The 25161-nt window shown below is 40.0% G+C and overlaps 1 protein-coding gene and 1 long non-coding RNA gene across 2 annotated transcripts; both read right to left on the reverse strand.

The window, feature by feature from the left end:
• Positions 1-2748: 2748 nt before the first annotated feature.
• On the reverse strand, positions 2749-4043 carry LOC139205573 (uncharacterized). Its single transcript, XR_011584463.1, has 2 exons — positions 3936-4043; positions 2749-3715 (listed from the first exon to the last, which is right to left on the reverse strand). It is a non-coding gene; the product is annotated as an uncharacterized lncRNA (long non-coding RNA).
• A 4148-nt stretch (positions 4044-8191) lies between these two features.
• On the reverse strand, positions 8192-20945 carry ca14 (carbonic anhydrase XIV). The gene is made up of 13 exons (XM_070835966.1): positions 20870-20945; positions 20486-20509; positions 16018-16197; positions 15636-15781; positions 13485-13580; positions 13281-13347; positions 12682-12839; positions 11988-12114; positions 11096-11119; positions 10878-10962; positions 10662-10703; positions 9056-9109; positions 8192-8498 (listed from the first exon to the last, which is right to left on the reverse strand). The coding sequence occupies exons 1-13, from the start codon at positions 20937-20939 to the stop codon at positions 8387-8389; spliced, it is 1185 nt and encodes a 394-aa protein (XP_070692067.1). The 5' UTR covers positions 20940-20945; the 3' UTR covers positions 8192-8386.
• Positions 20946-25161: the final 4216 nt, after the last annotated feature.

Raw genomic sequence — 25161 nt, forward strand, 5'->3', positions numbered from 1 at the left:
GAGGTCAAATGTGTAAAGAAAGGAAGCGAAGGAGATAGAGATGTTCTTGAGGACGGCTGCGTGAAGTACAGTGAGCCAAAGTGGACGGGAGCAGAGGTGGAATGAGGGAAAGCTGAGAAGGAAAACAAGCGCTGGTTCCCATATTTTCACTGCTTTTCACCTTATTTTATGTCCATGTGCTTTGTTTTTGTAAAACCCCCAAAAAAGTTCAGTAAAAGTGCAGTCCTGCTTTTTATTTTTTCCTTTTCTTTTTATCGTGTTACTCCTTCTTCTTGCATCCCACTGCTATGCCCCTCCACCCTCACACTGCCTCTCACTCTGCACTCATTCTTTTATTCTCCCGTAGCCTTTTCCTCTTTGACCCGAGTCAACGATTGTTGGTCGCTTTTGCTTTTCCCTCAGCCGTGTGTGTGTGTGTGTGTGTGTGTGTGTGTGTGTGTGTGTGTGTGTGTGTGTGTGTGTGTGTGTGTGTGTGTGTGTGTGTGTGTGTGTTTGTGTGTGTGTGTGTGTGTGTGTGTGTGTGTGTGTGTGTGGGTAAGAGGGTATTGTGTTACTTAGGGGTGTTTAACCTGCACTCCTGTAGCATTTCCTCCTCTATGACTACTTTGTCTTACACTTCTGCGTGTGTTCAGTGGACACTGTTCATGTACATGTGTTTGTGTGTGACTTTGTGCATACACGTGTGTTGATGTGGCTTTTTGTGAATGTGTGCATTTATACATGTGAGGGTGACCCTCTGATGATGTCATGGATGAGCAATGACCACACTTCACTGGAGTTCATCCTCTGGTCACTGCTACTGTATGTGACCACTGTGGGTCCCCAAAGTCTCTAATTATTACCTGATGAAATGATGACACATTTATGTGTTTTATTGTTTCTGAATTGTCTTGAATAGCATATGTAGCATATCGTGCTCTGGTGCCTCTGAGCGGAAAACAGAGAAATACCATCAAGTTTAGGTGCGTCCAGTCATTTCTTCGTGATCCTATGACTTTGCCAGTGGCATATTAGAAAATGAAAGGATACAAAATAATCAGAAAGCTGAACTATACATTACAACAGAATCACGAGGCAGGAACCTGCAGAGAGGAGGAAAAAATGTAAAGTGATCCACCATGGCAGAATGGAAAGTTGTGGAAGTTTGACAAGATCAGGACTGCATTTCTTTCCAAAGGTGTCATCTGCAATCTGCAACTGCCTGTGATCCTGCAGCAAAAATGAGAATTTGTTGGTGGCTTTGGATACTAAAGTGCCATCTCTTATCTACTTCTTAGCTTTTACAAAAGTTTTGATTCAGTGATCACAATGTACGAAAATCAGCTTTGGAAGGGAGGCAGGTCGAGTGCCTAAGAAAAAGCACTTTCAGAAAGCGGGTGGTCAGCAAATATCCTGATACTCTGTAGGAAAGTGTTCAACAATAACCATACCACAGTAACACAATGTACAAAACACCAAGAAGTCGTTGGACAGATGTACAGGTCTCTTCAAAGATCAGGTTGCTCAGGCGTCACTCTGGTCCGAGGACTCCTGCGGTGAGAAATAAGTAGCTCTTCTGCCATCTGGTGGTGGAAAACAGGTGTGTCGGCTCAGACCTGGAACTCTTTGGCGCTGATGTTTGGGAGGTGTCTGGGCTTGTGCAGCCACGGTGACCTACTGAAACTAATCAAACTATTGTTGTTGTAGTTTATTTCTGTTTGGAGCACACAGCTTTGCATGACTGCACGCAGAGACCCACACAAATCCCTGCAGGGACAGGTGCGGTCTGAAGACACTCAAGAAAACTCTGTGTATGTGTATATTTGTGTGTTTATGTCTCCATGAGAACCAGGTTTACTGTGAGACCAGCGGAGTTTTCAGAGTGCAGGCCTCCGGTTGTTTTCAGGTTTTTTTTTTTTTAGGAATTTAGGACTTGGTTTTAGAAATAAGGTAAGGTCAGGGTTTTTGTAACATTTAGATATTGAGAATGTTGAGAGGCCAAGGCTGAGATAACAGCCAGGCAAAGCAGGTGACTGCCCTGGTGGGCCCAGATCATCAGGGGGGCTTCAGGCTTCAGGCTCATAGTATGAAAAAGTAACATTTAAACTGTAATGACCTGTCTGAACATTGACAGCCTGTAAGTGTAACTGGTGGTGTCTAGCGTTGTGACCACTGTGTTTTGAACTGACTGTCAGAAGTAGTTTGCCTTGTGGTCCAGCAGAAGGAGCTCCTTAAATTCACTTCTACTGACTTATCCGTAAACGAAACTGATAAAAAAAAAAAAAGAAAATGGAGGGAGACTCCTGTGAGCAATTCCTAAACTGAACTGATAAAGGCCTTAAGGCAAGATCTGTAGTATTACATAATCTTGAGGCCACATCTTGTAAAGGAGCTCTGAATTTATATTTAGTTTTAAAGCCTTCACTACTCCACTACATACATCTCTGCTTAAGCGCCGTTTTGTTGGACTTTTCTGAGTTTGTATTTGAAAAACGTTTTGACGTGAGCTGTGAGTTTCAGTTCAAACATTTATGATAAAGAAATCATACAATTTCATAGAAGCCCACAAATTAAGTCACTTTAGCCTTAGAGTTTTCTCTTGATATCTTGCTTTATGATCAGGGTTAAGTCGTTACAATAATCATTTTCAGATTTGATGCACTGGAAATTAGCGTAGATAAATTCCAAACCTTAGTATCAATATGTCTGTTTGCTTAATAAATCATATCATCAAGTAAAAAAATCAATTAAATCCCTTAAGTATGGCAATGTTATTTAATCCCTTTTAATGTAAAATACATAGAGCAAAGTAAATTACTTGAAATCAGCATCACATCTGTGCTTTCCATGGCCAAGCAGTAACGTGAAATGAAATCATTAGAGCACCAACCCACTCATCGTCGAGACACATGCACAACTATAAGCAAATTCACAGGCAAACTGGCACAAGCTTATAATTTGTATGGACTTTTGGTAGAAATATACATTTTCCAGAAATTTTAATTCTTTAGAAGTATGCTTAATATGTTGGTGATTTTAAGATTTAAGATTTAATACTTAAAAATGTGTCAAATGAAATGTCAAGTTTTAAATCTGTTCAGGAGAACTAAAGACCTAAATGTCTATCTTGCCTCCCAAATTAAAAAAAGTTAACCGCCATAAATAAGAAGAAGGAGAACAACCAGAGCCACGACATTTTAAAGCTGGGTGCATGGCTGTTAGTTTGTCCGCCCTGGCAGCCCCTGGCATTGTTATTTGGTATTAGATTATCAGGGTTTCCCTCGAAATGGACTGGAAGGCACTGATTGCTCAGCGTCTCACAAGCCAGGATCAGATGTTTGGTTTCCTCTCGGACGCTCCTGATGCCACACGTCCCCTGCTCGCTCCTCACAGTGACGAACGTGAAAACCTGATCGCTGATGCACAGGTTCTCCTTGTAGACCTTCCCCCCATTGTTGGTGCACACATCCTTCACCCTGTCCAGGTCTTTGGGATGGAGGAAGGACTGCGTGGGTCTGCTACAGCCCCCGTGGTTCTTGATGTACGTCTCCCATTCATTCTGGTTGGTAGACGTAGGAGTGTCTTGGCGAATGTGGCGTTTGACGAAGGTGCTGTAGCCGTTATTCCATTTGGAGAGCTGGCAGGGAGCATCGCTTCTGGCAAACGTTTGGTGCTCGAGCAGGAGACAGACAACTAGTTTGAGAAAAGTCCTGAGAGCAGCCATTACCCAGCAGTCCTAGCGTGAAACAGAGAATATAAAGTCATAACAGTATGAACAAATGCTACACTTTACATCCTTTTACCGCAGCCTTGCTTTTACATGACACGTTATAGCAAACTGTGTGAGTGAGTTTGACAAAGCTGCAGCTGTCTGTCTGTCTGTCTTTGTAGTTTTCTTAAACATGAAACAAGGAGAGGAAGTTGAAAACAGCTGCTTGATAAGGGAACTTCCCTACCTTGATTTGGCAGCAGTAGAGGCTTCTGTGAGCTACAAGTGATCTAAAAGCTCCAGATGCGAGATTTTTCTTCTGTCCTTCAGTAGCAGTTCTACATTTCACTTCCCGTGAGTGGGAGTGGGAGTGGCCTGAGGTGTGCCTGTGGGCACGTCAACAGCGTATGTATTACTTAAATCTGTCCACATGGCTGTGCTTTAGAGCAGCAGCCATGGTGAGATGTCATCCGGTTACAGCTATAAATACCTGCTAAAGGTCCAGTGAGCTATTTTGGATGCGTCACTGTGTGTGTGTGTGTGTGTGTGTGTGTGTGCTGCCTTCATCCCTGCTTTTTCAAATGGTATCTTTTACGTGTTTAATATAACTTTATTAATAAAATGGCAACGGGATATTTCCTCACTATAACACCCACATGTAAGATGGGATCCTAAGATGGGATCCTAAATAGAGAGATCAAAGTCATTGTAATTTCCAGCAAGATCTACAGACATGTTCTTATACCACTTCTGTTTTTATGTTCTCGAATGTTAGAGTTAGATTGAACTAAAAAGACCAAAATATAAAGTGGTTTGACAGTCTGTTTAGATACTTATGGTAGAACATACTGTTCTTATGGTTACTTTGTTCAGTTTAATCTGAATAAATACAGAAAAATCTTAGTACTAAATCTATTAGGCAAACATCATTCAATTCAAAAATCATTTAACTGTCATCTCTTAAAACAGACAAATGTAGCGCACTAGGCTTTTGTGTTAAAAAGTGCTTTTATAAGTGGAATACTCCAGTTCCTCATTATTTGTTTCTGGTTTCTCTGACTGTCCAACTCTGTGTCTCTCTTACACTTGTTCATTCTGTGCAGCAGGTGATGTGAACCAACTATCATTTATTACATCTTTTACTGCCTCTTCGTACTTCTGCCCTGATTTTTCTTTCAATATTCAATTAGTGGCATGCCCTAATTTAGTAATTCTCGCACCCTTTAATGAAAGATTTCCCCAATTTATTTTAATTTTGAGAAGACAATCACGATTCTGGGACACATTAAAGGCTTCGTTTAATGTCCCCACAGCCTACGTAGTTAAATTAATTGGGTTGTGCCATGAGTTGCATATTGAAGGTTAAAATACATCATTGAGAAAACCCTTCTTCTATGTGCTCCTCTATGTTTTCTCTCTCATGTTATTTCATTTAGTCATTTCATAATAGGAAGGTAAATTTGTACTTAAAGACTGAACTGCTCTGTGCCCTGTTGTGGTTTTAGTTTCTGTATCAGTTCAGGGCATCACAAACATATTCTGGTTGCAGAGAGGTGCCTAGGACTGCAGCACAGAGGAGACCATGAAATTACATAGCTAGACACAGATATCTATTTATTTATTAGAGTCTAACCAATGTATACGGTATTTACCAGCTGATAGGTAACCTGAAAATTGCAGTGCAGTAAAGCAAAAACATATGTTGAAGGTCATTTAAAATAGTTTTGAAATAGTCTTCCTTACAGAATTGGTACCAGAGGGCACGCAAAAACTATAAAATGCCCCAATTACCAGTTTAATAGTAGTGTCTAATAACCAAACTTAGAGGACTTCATAAAAAAAGTTTTGTTTCACAAACCGTCTGCCTGCCTGTCTGTCTGTCTGTACTCATGTCATTTCAATCAAGTGTCCTGTACAAAACATAATCTATAGTGTTCTATGCATAATCTATAGTGTTTATATGCAGTAGTGTTTATATGCTGTGCATAGTATGCTCTACTGTATATGTATATTTCTCTTCCTATGTCTTCCTCCTCTCCTTCTCCCTAGCCAGTGTTGCACAGCGTATCTTACTTGAAGTCTGGATATTTGCACAGGATATTTCTATATACACAAGATATTTCTATTTCTTTTTTATATTGCATACTAATCTTATGTTATATTATTCTATTTTAGATTGTACATACAGTGGCTTGCAAAAGTATTCAGCCCCCTTGAACTTTTCCACATCTTGTCATGTTACGACCACAAACATAAATATATTTTATTGGAATTTTATGTGAAAGACCAACACAAAGTGGCACACAATTGTGAAGTAGAAAGAAAATTATACATGATTAAAAATTTTTTTTACAAATAAAAAACTGAAAAGTGCGGTGTGCAAAAGTATTCAGCCCCCTTTTCTCTGAGTGCAACCAATTGCCTTCAGAAGTTGCCTGATGATTGCTGAATGATCGAATGTTGACCTAATGACTAAATAGAGTCCACCTGTGTGTAATCTAATCTCAGTACAAACACAGCTGTTCTGTGACGTTCTCAGAGGTTTGTTAAGAGAATATTGGGGAGCAAACAGCATCATGATGTCCAAGGAACACACCAGACCGGTCAGGGATAAAGTTGTGGAGAAGTTTAAAGCAGGGTTAGGTGACTCTGGACGAACTGCAGAGATCCACAGCTCAGGTGGGGGAATCTGTCCACAGGACAACTATTAGTTGTGCACTGCACAAATCTGGCCTTTATGGAAGAATGGCAAGAAGAAAGCCATTGTTAAAAGAAAACCATAAGAAGTCCAGTTTGCCAGAAGCCATGTGGGAGACACAGCAAACGTGTGAAAGAAGGTGCTCTGGTCAGATGAGACCAAAATTTAACTTTTTGGCCTAAATGCAAAACGCTATGTGTGGTGGAAAACTAACACTGCAAATCACTCTGAACACACCATCCCCACTGTCAAACATGGTGGTGGCAGCATCATGCTCTGGGGGTGCTTCTCTTCAGCAGGGACAGGGAAGATGGTCAGAGTTGATGGGAAGATGGATGGAGCCAAATACAGGGCAATCTTGGAAGAAAACCTGTTGGAGTCTGCAAAAGACTTGAGACTGGGGCGGAGGTTCACCTTCCAGCAGGACAACGACCCTAAACATAAAGCCAGGGCTACAATGGAATGGTTTAAAAGAAAACATATTCATGTGTTAGAATGGCCCAGTCAAAGTCCAGACCTAAATCCAATCGAGAATCTGAAAGATCTGAAAACTGCTGTTCACAAATGCTCTCCATCTAATCTGACTGAGCTTGAGCTCAAAAGGCAGTTCCACAAAGTATTGACTCAGGGGGGCTGAATACTTTTGCACACCGTACTTTTCAGTTTTTTTATTTTAAATCATGTATAATTTTCTTTCTACTTCACAATTGTGTGCCACTTTGTGTTGGTCTTTCACATAAAATTCCTATAAAATATATTTATGTTTGTGGTCGTAACAGGACAAAATGTGGAAACGTTCAAGGGGGCTGAATACTTTTGCAAGCCACTGTATTTTACATATTTTATATTTTCATATAATGTTTGCTTTTTTTCTATTGTTTTTGTGCCTTAAGTGTTGGTTGTCTTGTGGTGGCTGTTTGTTGTCTGTGGGTTGTCTGTCTGTACTGCTGCCGTGACAAAGTAAGTCCTGTGAAGGATCAATAAAGGAACTTTACATAATCTGTGCTTCAGCAAATTTGACTGAATTTCAAAATGTGAAGTAAAACACTAAACATGCATTAACAAACAAAGTCATTGTCCCTGAACACACACACACACACACACACACACACACACACACACACAATAAAGAAAGCAGGTGAGGATGCCATTCAAGTATTTTAATGAGGTGCACATGTTGATGAGTTATTTACAGCAAAAAATCAATCAAAGATGGTACCAAATTTCATTTTCCTATAGAGTCCTATAGAATAAAAACATGTATATAAATATAACTAATCAATTTACAATATCATGTGCTAAATTTAGTTCAGATCCATAGTGTTCACTTTAAATTCCTAAAGACCTTCATCAATTCATTTGATAGGACCTGCTATGTGTTTTAATACCAAAGTGTCTGATTTGTGTCAATACTTAAGTGTTGGCGTAAAAGAAAACAATAATATTACATTGTGTATGAAGTCGCAGGTAAACATTTCATAAGTCTATTACGTTTCATACAGTGCAGTGTGTTTGTGTTTCAAGGCAGGATGATAAAGATAAAATAACAGCAGAGCACGTGAAACAAAAAAAAAACAACAACAAAATATATTTTACAGTATTTACAGTAATGAACCAATCATGCATCGCAGGCATTGCAAGATCAAACATACGACTCAGAGCCAGCAAACACACGTAAACCAAGTGCTTCATGTGCAAACCGAACGAATGAAAAATGTTGACACCACGACTACCAACATCACTAAATTTGGGTGGGAAACGTAAATCCTGAACACGGTTAAGTAATTGGGGAGGGAGGTGATTTGTCCTGTGTCCAGTTTACTTTAGTTTTTTTATAAAATGGGTTTCCAGTGTTGCCTTTTGTGACTGATCACTGAAAACATGTTTTGCTTTCTGCCCCCTCAGGAGACACGGATCAGCAATGACATCAGTGGCGAGAGAGGGACGAAGAGAGTGCGTGCGGATACGTGGACAAGCCCTGAGGTGGACCGTGCTGTCAGCTAGGGCTCAGTCTGAAGAGACGGTGAGGGTTCTTCTTTCTTCTCTGCTTCGGTAGTCGTGCTCAGAGCCAAGTCTTGTTTTTTCTCTTTCGCAGTCTCTGGCTCTTTATTCCTGAAAGATCAAAAGGAAGAATCGTTCATACGCAGTCATGCATATGCTGCAGGTCTGCTGTCAGTGTAGTTTGTTATGTTATCCAGCAGAGGTCCTTATTTGTCAAAGAAAACAGGGAAGGTTGTGCGTAAGTTTAGGGCTCTAGTATACTATAAAATAACTAAGGGAGCCCTACATCTAAAAATTAGAGCGTTTGTTCTTCAGCTGCCACTTTTCCAGTGTAGTGGTGAACTGCATCACCTAAAATTTCCAGATTAATGTTAAACGAATTTAAAGAAAGAATTTTAAAGTTAAAGTATTTGTAAAACACGGACAACACTGTGGGAACTTCCTATGGCTTCCCTGAAAGTTTATAATGTAAATATTAACAGTATATGAACTATTTTCAGTCTGTGGAATCTTCAGGTATCAAGGTGTTAAAGAGGTGTTAAAGTTTAACTCAAGAAGATCAGTCACTATGAATGGGTGGTTAAAGCAAAGAGATGTGGTCAGAAATCTAACTCCTAGAAGTCAAAGTTAAGGTTTTGAGGTCAAAGGTTATGATCATGAATGGTGACCTTGGCATGGGAGCAGGCCGGTTACTGGGTAGGACGTCCCAGCTAGAGGTAGAGCTGTTGCAGATCAAAAGACAGAATCACATGACCAAAACAGGAAGAAAATCTTGGGTTTAACATTTCAAGAGAGCAAAAATTTTAAAACTCATTCTCTCTGCCTCCTCCTTAGATAGGAGGATTGGAGGTAACATTTTTTTAAAGTAGTTGCACACGGCTGATTGACATTATGAAAGCCAGTGGTTCCCAAAGTGGCGTGAAAAGGTCCCCTGAAGGCTCCGTGATGAGGATCCAGGGAACACCCAGAAAATTATTGGTATCATAAATTCACTGTAGTTTAAAGATTGATTGGTGAGAGAGATCACAGGAATCTCACATATCCATCAATGGAAATCATATTTCTGTCTGTAAGACTCAATTCTCTGAGAAAAATGCATGCAAACACATGCCTGAGGACATACATGGGAACTTTGGGAACCCCTGAACAACAGGGGTTAATTCACTGGCTGGTTGGACGCGGAGGAGACCCACCACATACTTTCATCGATCAGTGGTAATTATGAGAGAAAATAATAATCGTGCCGGGAAACAGCCATGTTATTGCAGCAGAGGTCAGACAATCAGATTATCCTTAGCGCTGATCTTAGGGTTGCTCAAAGCAGTTATGGTGCAACCTTATAAAGAGGATTATACCAACATTTCCGTTAGTGCCCACCCAACACCGATTTGAGGCCAATACCAATCATGTTTTGTTTAAAAAGTCTGATGGTGTTTTGCCTAAAGTTTTTGTGTCCATTCTGTTGTTCTCACTTGTTTCCTGTTGAAGCTTGAAGACGTTACGTTTCATTATGCACTGAATTTCAGCTGTAGCAGCCTCGACAAGCCCCTATTTGCTGAGCAGTGGACTTTGTTCTCCAAGCTCAATCTAATACAGTCTAATACAACAGCTTTGCAACAAATCCTGCCGACATGGAGGTTACAATGTCCAGTGTTTGCTGAAGATTGAGAGGTGTTTCTTTGTGTTCACCCCATTTATATCAATGAGGGTACACTTAATATTACAACAAATTGTTTTAAAAGGATGGGTTACATTTGCATTATTTATTATGGAACTAGGATATGGAGATATCCACTGAGCAGGATTTGTTTCACAGAAATAAACTTGTCAGTGCTCTCTGGTGGGCACACTATGTAATGCAGAAGCTCTTTCTATATTACCTCAAGTATATCTTAGATATTTCTTTTCACTTAATGGCTGAAATGGCGAAAACAGCCAGTAAGATCGGCCATGCCAGCGTGTTGGTCAGAATCTAATTTCTATCAGGTTTTCAACATAAATCTCAAATCTCCCTGCAATGTAAAAATATAACGGTGGCCACACCAGGGCTCTTCTTCAAACTTCATTTCTTGTAAAATAAAATAGTATTTCAATGTGGATTAAAAATGCTATATCTTTTTCCAAGATTTCTTTATTAGGCCTTTGTTTGTAGTGGTGTTGACCTAAGATCTGCGCTTAAGGATATCTGCCAAGCACAAGAAGAAGAAGTCACAAAAACAACTCTGTCAGTGCTTTTTTGTGCATCCTTGTCAGTACTGAGATCAGGTAAACCACCTGTTTACCACAACTGTTTCACGGTGGAGGAGTGTAAAAAATCTGCCAAGAGATAGGAGATAGAGAATGAAAAGACAGTGGACACTTCCACTGAGACTGCTCCCACAGCTTCTGCAGATCTGCCCAGTTAAACCACAGCAACGGCAGACGGGTGGCCAGTGCCTGCTGACAAACAGGCCACTGATATGACCGAGCAGCACAGCCAAAGCTCCTTACCGTATCGTCTTCACGATGAAGCGAATGATTACTGCCAGACCTACGCAGCCACACATCACTCCTATTACTATAGCTGTGACTTCACCTGCAGAGGAAAAAAACACAAAGAGGCATGATGGAGACAAAAAAAATAGAGATAAATGATAAATAATTTAAAGTATTGGTGTGATCATCAGTAGGCCAGACAGTGACTGTAGGAAAACCACATGCAATCTTACCAGAGGAGAGCTCCTTCCCTGATTCTGCAACAAATAAAAGATTGAATAAATTGTTACAAAAATCGAAGTAAATGTCGTCTCTCTGACAAACAGTTCATTTATTTGCTGGTTTATTTTAGCAGAATCTGATGTTCAGCTGTGTGAAACTACTATGTCCAGTCAGTCTTGCCACAACAGTGCTGATATCACAGGCCTTCCAGTTCAGTCACTCACTACAATGAGCACTTTACACAAATTCTTTCTCCTTTGTCTTTGTCTACCACTCTGTCTCCCTCTTTCACCTCTCTGTCTCTTTTTCGTCTCCCTTTTTCTCAGTTAGACTCGCGTGATAACAATGGAGTCACTGTTCAGTTTTTGCAAATCCTTTTCACTAATCAGCTCGCAAACAAACACCGCTCCCCCGTGCTTTTCCACCACTTCCCCTTTATCTCTATCTCTATTCCTGCCTGCCAAAGGCTCTTTCCCCCAGAGAGAGTCACCGGTAATCCTTAATATTCCCGCATTTCTGTCTACATTCCACTTTTCACTCTCTGCATGGAGTGTGCTAATTGTTAGCTTTGGTCTACATGGCCACCCACTGGCTTGTTATTGTGGTTTGCATTATGAGCAGCATGCCTGCATTACAATCCGACAATATGGAAGTGCTGTTGGGGAGTTGACAGCAGTTTGTCTGTGACCTTTTGCAGCTTCATATTTGTGCATGTCTTTTTATATCATGCTAATCAGCTAATGTATTCTTAATTCTCTATAATTAAGTCATTTATAGGCCTATGCAAATGTCTGGTGCCTAACACAGTATGTGCTTATCTGATCAGTCAACATGGGAGAGTGGGTGTGATTTTTTATTTATTTATTTTTTATAATGATGATGATGATTCCCTGTCTGTCTAACCTGCAGAGAAGGAGGCGAAGATGACCCTGTGGTTGAGCTGCTGTGTTGCACGATAGTTGTCCTGCAGCAGCATCCTGACTGGATCTTCAGCTTTAGTGGAGTAAAGTATCGTTTCCAACTTCCGCAGCTACAGTGGAGAGGTGAGGGGGAGAGGGTTACAGTCCTGAGGCAGGGAAAACTCAAGTCAAAATGTATTGGTGGCTCAAATATGTCACCAGGAATTCATTTATACTTGTTTGTAAGCTGAAATCTACCACTAAATATAAAAAATTGAAAACCCATCAATGCTAGCAGTGCAAAGGTAATATCTCACTTTCCATAACCATATGGCATTATCCAATTCAGAAACTGCTATTGGTATTTAGTGATGTGATAACAAAATGCAGGAACTCAAGAACATAATTTGTGAGACCAATCGTTTGCATTCGCAGGTCTTAATGAACAAATACTTTGATGATTGTATTACATTTCTGTTGAAGCATCATTATTTTGGGTTGCATATATTTGCTGTGTAGAGAGTGGAAACACATCACCAGTCTGTGCAAGGCCAATACAAAGTGTATCTAGGCTGTTTATCAGTCTTTTATTTAGGCATTAAACAACATTTTAACGCATGCTAGATCAGTTCATCTTTAGAAGATTCACCTTGGTCAAAATATAATCAGTGTCTGATTAAGATGAGTCTGCTGTTTACCTGTGCCTTAGAGATTTGAACCCTCTCATTGTACACTGTCCAGATCACACTCTGGTAGCAGGGCGGCGTCGTCAGGGAGCCGTTGTAGCGATAGTAGCGTGTCAGATCTTTAGGGAGCAGGGTCTGTATGTCAAAGGCTGGGATAGACACCTTCTGATCTGCCAGTGGGAGTGAGGGTGAGAAAAAGAGTAAAAGTATGTGAGGTCCTCTAGATAAAGCGAAATGTCTTCTTTTTTGTTGTGGCCGCACAAGAAGAATTTATAACTGTTTTCATCTCTCCATCATTGTCCCATCAGCATCTTTAAAGCTCTAATGCTCAAAGCACTGAGTTTCTTTTTATGTTTTTCTTTAGGATACAATATTTTTATGGTCACATGGCTCGGTCGTCATTACATCTATTCAATGAGCTGTGACTGGGGAGCATGGAAACAACCATTTACATTTAACTCAATCGAGCCAAAAAATGGAAGCTGCAGATTACGTAATAGTGAGAGAAAAAGATCTGAGGCATTTAAAACATTGTTTAAACATTGAAAAATAAACCAAACTCTCAAAAATGGAAACAGAAATGTGTTTAAGTATATTTCAAGTAGACTTACAAGCAAATCTGACTCGGCTCAGGTAGTTGAGGATGTTGTTAAATGCGGCGTTGGTCTCCTCACCTGTCTGGGAAACCAAAATGTTTAAATTTTTACTTGATCTATTTATTATTTAGATTATTTATTATATTTAACCATGTGATTACTCTTCTTATTCTTTCAAATGTCATGTATTGCTCCTGTTTATTAGTACTGTTTCATTACCACAATGAGAATTCCTAAAACAGCCAGGCCGTCCCTCTGTGTCATTGCTGTGGACATGTTGGGGTACAGCTCAGAGTTGTAGTGCACCACATGTAGCTGGAAAGGGGAAGGACATTGTTAGTTTGTCCATCCACGCTAATGTGAAAGAGAAAGAGCAAGAAAGAGGTCCGGGTTTCTCCCTGTGACAGTCGAGGGTTAAAAGAAGAGACTGAGAGAGGAGAAAACTGCCTGCAAACTCAGATTTCCTTACTTCAGCCAGACTGAAGAAAAATGAACATCGACGAGGAGACTGATGTAAAGAGAAAGTGCTTAATTTTCTCATTATGTAATAAGACCGCTCACGCTTGACATATTCCATTTTTCTCATAATATTTATCCTGTCTTTCATTTTGTTTCTGTATTTTCTCATCATTTCATCAACTCTGCATGACTTTTATCTTCTTAATCTGCTTATAAATCCCTCACGCCTCTTTCCTCTCCAACTGCTCACCTCTGAAGAAAAGGTGCACTGGCATACCTGGACTGTGACAGATGGACAGGAACTGAGGTGCTGAGATGGCTTACCTTCCACTCTTTTTCCATCTCTTTCTCCATGTTTTTCCTTCCCTCTAAAGGTTATTCAGTCACTCACAAGTTTTATGTCTCCCTCTCCTCTGGCTTTGTGATTTTATCAGTAGCAACCCATCCCAGCACTTCTCTTCACAACCTGTCTGTGTCTCTTCTGTCTGTGCACCCCTCTCTCAGCAACATGAGTTCGGTGCGCTGTTTCTATCCCCATCGCACACTAAACCTGAACGAGGATCCAAGCTCGCTCAGCTATGAAAGATTTTGTGTGTTAGAGACAGAGAAGCGAGAGAAGGAAAGTATGAGGTAAATAGATGAATATAGTACCAGAAGTATAGCAAGCAAGGAAGGAAAGGTATTCAAACTTTTGTAAGTCCCACCATTGCCCCAGGGTATGAAGAGATTACACAACAATGTGTTAGTTCAGGGGCCATGGTAATGTATTCAGTTTGCCTTATTTCAAGATATTTAATTTACTGTCATTTATGGCCAAGGATAGCTACAAATCATCTCAACTGAGAAGCTAGAAACTTCATGCTAGAAAAATGTATGAAACAATCTATTATCGAAATATATATAGATTATTTTCTGTTGATAGACTAACTGATTAATCAATCAACTAAGTATCGCAGCTCTTGGTGTCACAAATACTTAGTTTAATTTCTTCAAAAGTTAAACAGCTGGGTACTGCAGCTTTTAGCGGATTTTACTGAAAGAGGAAGAAATACAGTGCATTTGTTGGGGACTATGTTCATTTGAGGATTATTACTCATTTGGTGCGCTCGTGAGTTTGGATTTATCCAATCAGGTGTTGTGGTCACAGCAATACGCAGATAAAGTAAGAAGTTTCACAGACTTTTACACAATTTTCTTTGCTGGCCGGTTTGTTTGCGTGTGTGTAAAATTTCATGTCAATACAATGGAAAAGAAGACACGTGTCGGTGTGTGTGACCAGTAGACATGTATTCAAAATCTGCAGCATGATCCACTTTGCATTAGTATGAAGGCTCAATTAAATGTCTTTTCTCCAAAAGTTAGAAGGGTAATTGTGTAAACACATATTGTAACAGATTACACTCCTTAGTCTCACTGTACTTCAGTGATCTGTATGTGTCAATTGAAATGTAGTCTGTATTCTGTGTTTCATGCTGTCATCACCTTGTATTGTATTCTTAAGTTATATATCATTATATGATAACTTTACATGATCAAATGTCGCCTTATTAACTTGCTACTATGTTCACTTTTTAATTCTCTTCCCCACAACACTGAACAGAAAGTAGATTTCTGTAAGTAGCTCTTGGGATTCTTGACACTGTAAATCCTGATTCAGAGTTAAAGCTTTATTTTTCCTTGGACATTGTGGTGAATTAAAATTTTTGTTCTGTTTAAATAATCTCAGAATTGTCCCTAATCACAAGATTTATGCTCCTAGTTCATCCTTTAATATAAAAAAATCTCGACCCTCTTAAAAAACTACTGATATCACACTACTAGACCTTGACCGCCCTTTACTTACAACTTAGCTCGGCTGTGATTTGTCTCGCTGTGGATTTTACTGTTCACAGTGAGCGGTGTTAAACATACCTCTGCATCCGCACTCAGTCCACTGATGGTGTGTTCGCTGCCCCCGTGACTCGGGCCACCGCTGCCCCAGTGGAGGTGCATTTGCACAGCTGTAAAGAGCCAGGGCAGCCCTCCAAGCCCCATCCAGTCTGGCAGGTTGATCACAGCTGATGGACAGAGGAGCAAAACAAAAGCTGACTCCCTGAAGTCAACAGACAGGATAAAGATAACTGAACAATTCAAATAAAAAAATTTAAAATTTTAGCTAATCCGCTGAATTTATTAATGGGGAGCAAAATGTTTGCTGCCAGGTTACAACTGAGAATGGCACAGTATAAGCAGATCAACCGTAAGGCTGAGGAGTCATAATAGGAGCTGGAAATGAGCTGGCTGCCATAGTTACCTGTGTGTCCGTTATTGTACAGAGTGAAGGGGTTGTTGCCGTGCTGACTGTAGCCCAGTGGGGTCAAAGGGATCAGATTGGGGTCATATTTGGTCTGTGTGGTTACCACATCCACGGGGGACTGAGAAGTACCACCGCAATCAGGGAAATACTCTGACCACTCAGACTGACCCACCAAGCCTTTGACAAGAGAAAAGACAAAAACAATGTCGTCACCAAATCACACAGCCCACTGGCTCGAAGTTATCCACTGAAAAGCCTCCATTGATCAGTCTCGAATTATACAAGACAAATATTCTTCAATGTTTTCCTCTTACTGAATGTATGTTTATGGTATAAAGTTTGAGGGTTTCACAGTGGTCCCAATTTTTATGCATATGGCATATTTGTAACTACACAAGGCATTTTTAATGTTTGAGCCATTAGACTCCTAAAGGATGAACAATGCCCTCTTTGCTATTGATGGAACAGGACAAATTTAATAAATGAAGACACATTTTTTCTTACTAAGATTTAACCACATTTTTCTTACTAAGATTTAGCCACATTTCTTTCTTCGGTAATACAGAAGGTGAGATCTTTCCAACATGACTCACAGCATTTTGTCAGTCAGCTGGTCCATAGGAGAAGACATGTTTTATCAACAACCACAGACAACGTCGTCTCCATAAGTTTTAACCACAGCTGAAATCATTTGTTGCACTAAATGAACGTTGCTGTGGATCAGCTCTAATAAAAATGCAGGTGACATGCACGTCCCATGAAACTCAAACTAAAATGCTGCTCAGCCATATGAAAATCTCCAAAATTTGGTCACAATTACTGCCAAATTAGCCACAAAATAAGTAATTTTTTTAAAAATAGACAATATATTTGATCTTATTTAGTATCAAACATTTTTTAACATTGCTAACAGGTGGAATTGTTGTATTGTAGTATTGTGTATTGTGATAGTAAATGGAAATAGTTGCATTTAGAAATCTTTTGTGGCTATAACACAGAGGATTAGCCCCCACTGGAATTTTATATGGTCCTCAAATATATTAACAATCTGCTGAAAATCACAGGTAGAAAAATTTAAATGGCAGCTTTTATTCCCGAATGACAAATTCACTATTTGAACATAATTAAAACCTGATAACTGATCAAATGATGATATGAATTGTTTAGAAGAATTGTACTTTTAGATAAAAGACATTGCACAACATAGGATTTTATAGGACAACTTTTGCCTTTACATTTATGTTCACTTATTATTATTATTATTATTATTATTATTATTATTACACACACTTAATTTTTACATCAATCAGTTGACAGATTAAATGATTGCAGTTGAGTATCAGTGAATGTACTCATGTAGGGCCTTAAGCAGCTCCTTCAGCGAAAGACTGATACACCCTAAATGCAAGAAGGAGCACTTCCGCAGGTCCTTCATCCCGACTGCAGTCAGACTGTATAATGCTGCATTATAGTCTGCTGCACCAACCACAATCACAACCACAACCACCACCTATGCACTTTACTACTATTATTATTACATAAACTGTGCAATAATTTCACATCCCATTCCACCTCACCCTGTTGTTGTTTTTTTGTAATTATTGTGTATTTAATTGTTTCTTTGTGTATATAGGTTTTTCCTCTGTACATACACTACTCACAAAAAGTTAGGGATATTTGGCTTTCAGGTGAAATTTCAGGATGAACCACCACCAATACATTTCCTGCTTCAGTTAGAATTGGTATTTAAACAGTCCTCCTCATCATGCTGTTCACATTCTGACATCATGAGACCAAGACGACACCTAACTATTGATCAGCAGCACCTCAACACTGGAGGCTTCAAACAGGTCCTCAGACAGAAGTGTCCACTGAGCTTAGAGGGTCACAGAGTGTCATCAGCAGGTTGCAACAGTGATACAGAGACGGGAAGAGTCACAGAAAGGAGAGGAGTGGACGTCCTTTGGCCACATCCCAATTTTACGTTTACCCTCGTTTACCCTCCACCGTTGTTAGATTTTCTTTCAATAAATTGTTTAAGATGAAGAAACTACCATTGCATGCTGATACTTAAATGTCCTACTTTCATGATATAATATCACTGTAGCATTAACTTTTTACATTTTCCATAAATTTCACCTGAAAGTCGAATATCCCTTTTGTGAACCCTGTTTAATTTTCTATTTCTTTAACTGTGTGATTTTGTCTGTCCCCTTGAGCTGCTGTAACAGCAAACTTTCCCCACTGAGGGATCAATAAACGATATCTAATCTAATCTAATTCTTATACAGTAAAATATGCTCTATATTTGATAATTCTCAGAAACACCTCATTAACATTTAATTCATTATTGTACAACAACGGATGTGACAAATTAAGAACAATTTAATTAAAAGATGGACGGAAAGATATAGAGTAAGTGAATGAGGTAGAGGAGAGTGATTGAGCCCCTCGTTCACAGACTAAAAAGAGACGAGTCTCCCCAATTGCATAATAAAAGAACGTAAGAAAAAAAAAAGAGTCTGAAAGAAAAAGAGAGTGACATGGGAGTCTAAGAATCTGAATTTCAATTGGAAGGAGAGGAATGCTTTAGAAAACAGGCACACCACTGACACTTTTACACAATAAAACAAGTAAGTGGTGGTGTCAATTATAAGCTTGCATTTATGTGTTAAAATTTTTTTTTTAACTAGTTTGTATGCCCTGGATCATGGTTTGGTTGTAATATAACCTTTTTAATAATTCTTCAAATCAAAAGTGTGCACACACACTATATAAGGACTCAACATGGGACTCAACATTAGTGATGTAAACACATACCACATCTCCTCTCCTCCACTGCTCTCCCACTGCCTGCAACCCCCACCTTGCACTTCTAATCTGTTCTCTGCCCCTGACCCCTCACTACTCCCCACAGCAAAGCCCCGCACCACGACCCAACTTCAAAAGTGAGTCCCGCTGCCCCACCATTGGTCGCCATGGAGGTCTCCGTGGTAACCGGAGGCCGAAAATTCTGACCCTCTGCGCCTGCTCTACCTCTCCTAGCATGCGATGTCTGTCCTGAATACAGCCAGGAACAAAAACACACACAAACATATGCAGATTCACTCACTCAGAGTCTGATGAGGGAATGATGGAACGTGAGGCTGACTTTCCCTCGATTACTATGCACGGCTCTCCGTTTTCTCATCTCTCGTGGAAAGATGTATCTCTCTGAAAGCGTGTAATTCTGCTCTTTCGTGTGACAAAATGCTATGCATAACAGAAACTGGCTTTCCACTTCAGCTAACAGCTCAGCAAAGGCCACGTCATGCAATGCTGTATCACACAACATGCCTCACACACACGCACGCACACACCCGCACCCATTCAATTAATGTATGGACTGAGGATGAATCCCAGTGACTTTTATTTTGAAAGAACCCAAATTAAATGCTTTCGAATACACACATACAGCTCGACATACATACAGGCTACAAGTCAAAGATTACACCACGTGTTTCTGCACAACACACTTGCCTCCATATCTATTATAATAACGCCTACATGGCCCATGTAAAGATACCAGTTCGCTCCAGGCACGGCCTCTACAGTTTGCTGTGTATTCTGTATGTACTGTATATTGGCGTTGCTCTCCTGAATGCATGCAGGGTGGTGGTCTGTGCGCCCCATTCATTCCCACAATGTCATTGTCCACGGCATAGGCAGCCAGTGTGTGTCCACAACACAATTAACACATAGGTTATTGTGCGCTGCAACAATAAGAGCCCGATTTGGTATGCTTTTGCTTCATCCCGTCCCATCTCCCTCTCTCTGTCCAACACCCTCATCCTTGTGCACCTGCCTCCCTCCGCCTGCCTCTCTATCTTCTTTTTTTTTTGCTTTCTTCCTCTCTATCGCCTTCCACCCCTTCATCATCTCAGTGTGACTGCTGTGCTCACGCCAGCTTGTTGAACTGTAACTAATACAGACAGAGAGAGAAGTGGACGAAAACAGAGGGAGACGGGTTGGGAGATGTGAGGGGGGGACGGCACGAATCCTACAAAAACTTACAGAAGCTTTTCTGATAGTTGCAGTGTTTTAGAGATACATGTTTAACGTGTGCAGTGAAAAGACTGAGCATTAGTAGTTTAATTCAGGTAGTTGCTCTTACTTTTATGAAAACTTGTCCACGCCTTTGCTCTTAGCAGACTACATTACCATAAGTCATCCTGTGTGAGACATTAAACTCCTTGACAGGACAGAAGAATAAAATTATATCAAGTGTCTCCACTTGCTTATTATTTATTAAAAAACTGACTTCAGTTGACTCCCGCTCTATAGAGCTCTTAATAGTGTAGCCCCATTACACATTATGTCTGACATACTGAAGACGTATCAAGATTATCATCCACCCTCTGTGTCTTTTTATCACTCTCTGCTACACTTTGAATTGATTGTGGTGTACAAATAAACTTGTACTTACCCGTGTATGTCCAGGTAATTTCCTCTGAAAAAGAATAAAAGGGCAACTCTTATTTTAGCGATACTACAGATGTTCTGTGAATATTAAAAGCATCATATCTGCAAGATTAAATATTATATATATCATGTAACTCTATATTATGTGATGTTTTCATCTCTTCTAATCTACAACCTCTGCTGCTTCTAATCATTACAGTACAATCCTAAACAAGCTATTGATACCTAACTACAGTGGTACCACAGTCCTCAAATACTGTCAAAATCCAATTGTTATTAGTGGATTTTACTACAGCTCCACTTCTACAGCTCACACTGAATCACCCAAACAATCTACAACACCAATATGAAAGTAAATAATGTTAATGTATGTTAATTAATACCTTACCAGCAGCAGGTGCAACAGTCCACTGCAAACACAGAAGCATGAGAAGGACAAAAAGACCCAAAGAGTCCATGTTAGCCCTCCTTGCCCATACACAGAAATGAATAAAAGTGGACGGAGAGATGAGGAGCGAGTGAGGGAGAGGGAGAGAGAGAGAGGGGGGAGAGAGAGAGAGGCAGAGAGGTGGGGGGTACTGACTGGGTCCAGTGATCCCACCTTACAGCCAGAGTGTGGATGTTGCATGCTGGCTCCACTCTCGCATACAAGGGAGAGACCAGACCGGAAAGAGAGACCAGTGAGAATTAATTCGGTGTTAGTAGTTGAAAAAAGAGGGTGATGGGAGAGAGAGAAAAAAAGGAGGTTAGTGCATGGGAACAATGGTGCAAAGGAAAGTGAATAAAAGAGAAAGACAGAGATCACAGGCGAGAAATGGAAATGAGTGAGTCTGAGGGGAGGTGACTGACTAGTTAAACTTGCTAAAATAGATAAAGTATTTCTGAATTCTTGCTGGATGAGAGTTTCAGTTTGACAATAAACGTCATCTGGTCTCATTTGTCGTCATTCAGTTAATGAAGGGCATGAGAGGAAGATGGGTGAGAAGAGAGTGGAGAGATGAGGACACGTCACACTCGCAAGCAAAGTGGTTCACAAACGGTATTGAATTAAGAAACAGTATTTACTTTGGAGCCCTTGCTGCAGGTTACATGTCTGGTTTCACCCGTACAGACTTGATCTAAATTATTTCCTGAGGAGGAAAGAGGAGGAGTCCTGAGGAGGTCAAGCTAAGCAGAATCTCACAATAAAAAAAATTCAAGTTGGAAAAAAAAAGAAATATTTTTATTCATTTTTTTTGTGGGGTCCCGTCCCACTGGGCAATCAAATGGCCAGTTTAAATGAATGACTTTATGATTGCGTGTGCATTGTGTTATATGTAGGTTCATGTCTGCATTTGCATTGGGTATCTTTATTTTCAGGGCAAAAAAGAAAAATATGCAGAAAAAAAATCTTAGTGCAAGATTTTCCCCATATTATGTGTTCTATATATGATTCATATTATATACTATATCATGTCATATTATATATATATATATGTATATATATACACACACACACACACACACACATATATATGTATATATGTGTGTGTGTGTGTGTGTGTGTGTGTGTGTGTGTGTGTGTGTACATATATATATATATATACACACACACATTATATATACACACACACACACACACACACACATATATATACATGTATATATTATGGCAAGCCGTTTAGGAAATTATATATATGGAATGAAAGTCTGAATATATGAAATGAAACTCGGAATATATTTAATGAAAGTCTGAATATATGGAATGAAACTATGAATATATGGAATGAAAGTCTGAATATATTGAATGAAAGTCTGAATATATGGAATGAAAGTCTGAATATATGGAATGAAACTATGAATATATTGAATGAAAGTCTGAATATATGGAATGAAACTGTGAATATATTGAATGAAAGTCTGAATATATGGAATGAAACTGAATATATTGAATGAAAGTCTGAATATATGGAATGAAACTGTGAATATATTGAATGAAAGTCTGAATATATGGAATGAAACTATGAATATATTGAATGAAAGTCTGAATATATGGAATGAAACTTAATTACACTTTCACCTGAATGGCTGAAGGAGGGAGAGGATGGCTGAAGCTGCCCGAAATTTAGTAGCTGCAATACTGCGCAACGAACAAGTTAACACCCTGGCTAATGCCTGCAACTGTAGCACTAATAGTAGCACTAGGTACTGCATAGCCAAGAGGAGAAGGCCTTACTCCTCAAAATGAAATATAGTTTTTAGAAAGAATATTCTCTGTTAGGACTGCATAAAGTGGCTCCATATAATGTTTCTAGTTTACAGTGTATTAAAATGGTTACATAAATTGGGCATACTGTACAGAGAAATGTATTACCTGACTTTGTTTAGGTTAAAACACTAGGGGGAGCCCTCTCCACGTGACATGTGGTGGGTTTACTCCCCGTGTGGAAAATCCACCCTAAAACTGCATGTACATTGTATCATTACTCCCGACAGCACTGTGCAGACGTGTTGCAACCCTGGACCTGCTCCACAGACAGTGAAATGCGGAACAAGAGTGGTAATTTCCCTCGGAAATAGTGATTCACAGCCACATTATAAAAATCTCTTGGACGTAACACCCACGTGAGTCACTTTGCACTATTTCATTGTCAATGGGGCAACTGCAGCCTGCACTGATGAGCTGTATAAAGTGACTTTGTTTTCCAACTTTATCACCCGAATATCAATTCCAATTTTTAGGGTGGATTTTCCCTTTAAACTCTCAAAGGCAATCCTGCCAAGAGTCTTTTGATCTAGATTACATCACGTGGAGTCAAGGATAAACTTAAAACGATAAAATAAAACTGCAAAGGTTACATCACTTACTGCATTCAGTGTGGCAACTGTAGAAGAGCCATTATCTGGAGCTCAAACAATGGATAGATATATAGATAGACAGATAGATTTAAGTATTTATTAGCCATTGATTATCATTAGTTATTGCCTATTCTATTCAGTCCAGAATTAGTTTAGTATTATATATTATAGAAATTGTTAGTATTATTTTCTATAAGCAGCCTTATACCTGGAAATATATTCATTTATTTCCGCTACTGTAGACTGTATGACTGTCTAATGACTAATCAGAGGTTTGTATATGTATAAGTATAAAAGTATGTATGTGTTAGATGAACATATATCTTTGGCACTGTTTTATTAGTTCTCCGTCCCTCCGCTCCGTCCTTTCACACTGTGTACCGATCCGCACCAACGTGAAGCGCTTCAGCCGAATTATGCAACAGCAACGACCTTTTCCGGCCTCTGATTGGTCGCTCAGCGTTCCGTGAGGGGGCGTGGCTAGACGACTCTAATACGCTATTGGCCGCGTCTTCGCAGGGGGCGTGTCGCTTGATTTCATTCACAAATCTAGCAACGGAGCATCTCTCCGACATGTGAATGCCCCTCTGTTTATACTGCTGAACACATGTCCCGGATCCGCAAATGTGAGCGGACGAAAACGCTGCAGTCGCGGCGTAAAAAGGAGCTTCGCTGGTTTTGAACGCAGTGATTTATAGTCAAGTTATACATTATTACAACATATATTATCCTAGAAGGCTACGGCTACTGCAAAAATCAGTTTAATTATCGACGAAGAGAGATGTTAAATGTGCTGATCCACCAATGTAAAAGCAGAATGTGTCGAAAGGACCAGTGTATGGCTGAGAGAGAGAGAGAGAGAGAGAGAGAGACCTACATGATCATTGTGAACTGGGCTGCTTCACACTAAATAATCCATGCTTTGAATTTGGAAGAAACAACAACAACAATGTAGGCTGGTCATGGCATGAAATATGATCTGCACTGTCCAGGCACGTGCCACCATGGGCGTGAACAGAAAGAAAGAGAAAGAGAGCATATATTTCCTCTTGTCCCTTTGCCAAAACTGTAATATGCGAGTAATGAGTTAGATTCCTGCAGGAGAGAGGAGGGTGAAGAAGGGGAGGACAGGTGGCAGACAGGTGCTGTGGTGCTGTCCTGCTTTTCAGGTGAAACACGATATGTTGCTGGGCCTCTGCATTAACAGTGGGGAGACAGTTTACATTTAGTCTTTAGTCCTCCGTCTTCGCTCAGGCAGGTCAGGTTTCAGTTGTGGTGTCTTGCACTGACCACACCTCCTTTTACATTTGGCCTTAAAGGAACTCCTGCATGCTCTCACTACGTGAACTCCTGCATGCTTTCACAATGAGCAAGGCCCCTGTTGTGACTCCCCTTATTACAGGAACATTAACATTGTGATATTTACTATGACTGAATATAATAAAGCTCTCTCACAGGACACAAACAACAGGGCCCTCTGCTGCGCTGGCCTACATGTTACCTGAGGACATGAGCCTCAGCAGTAAACCTACAAATCATTTACAATGCACCGTAACTTGAGAGGCAACGTAACTAATTTTATTCCAGATGTGCATTAATCCATTTCCACCCTGAGTAACCCCACTGAGGAAGCCTTTATTTTCCATATTAGAGAGCAATTTGACGCATTGCACTTTGACCCACTCCATCGACAGAAACACCTCCCATGGTCACTCCTATTGAGTTCTCAGGCATGTCAATACAAGGGCACGATAGTGAGAAGAGGGTGGAGAGAAAAAACACAGAAACCAGGTGGGGGATGGGACGAAAGGGGGAAGGGAGATGGAAAGAAGGGAAGGATGG

Source organism: Pempheris klunzingeri, chromosome 8 (genome assembly GCF_042242105.1).
Source record: "Pempheris klunzingeri isolate RE-2024b chromosome 8, fPemKlu1.hap1, whole genome shotgun sequence".
Classification (NCBI taxonomy): Eukaryota; Metazoa; Chordata; class Actinopteri; order Acropomatiformes; family Pempheridae; genus Pempheris; species Pempheris klunzingeri.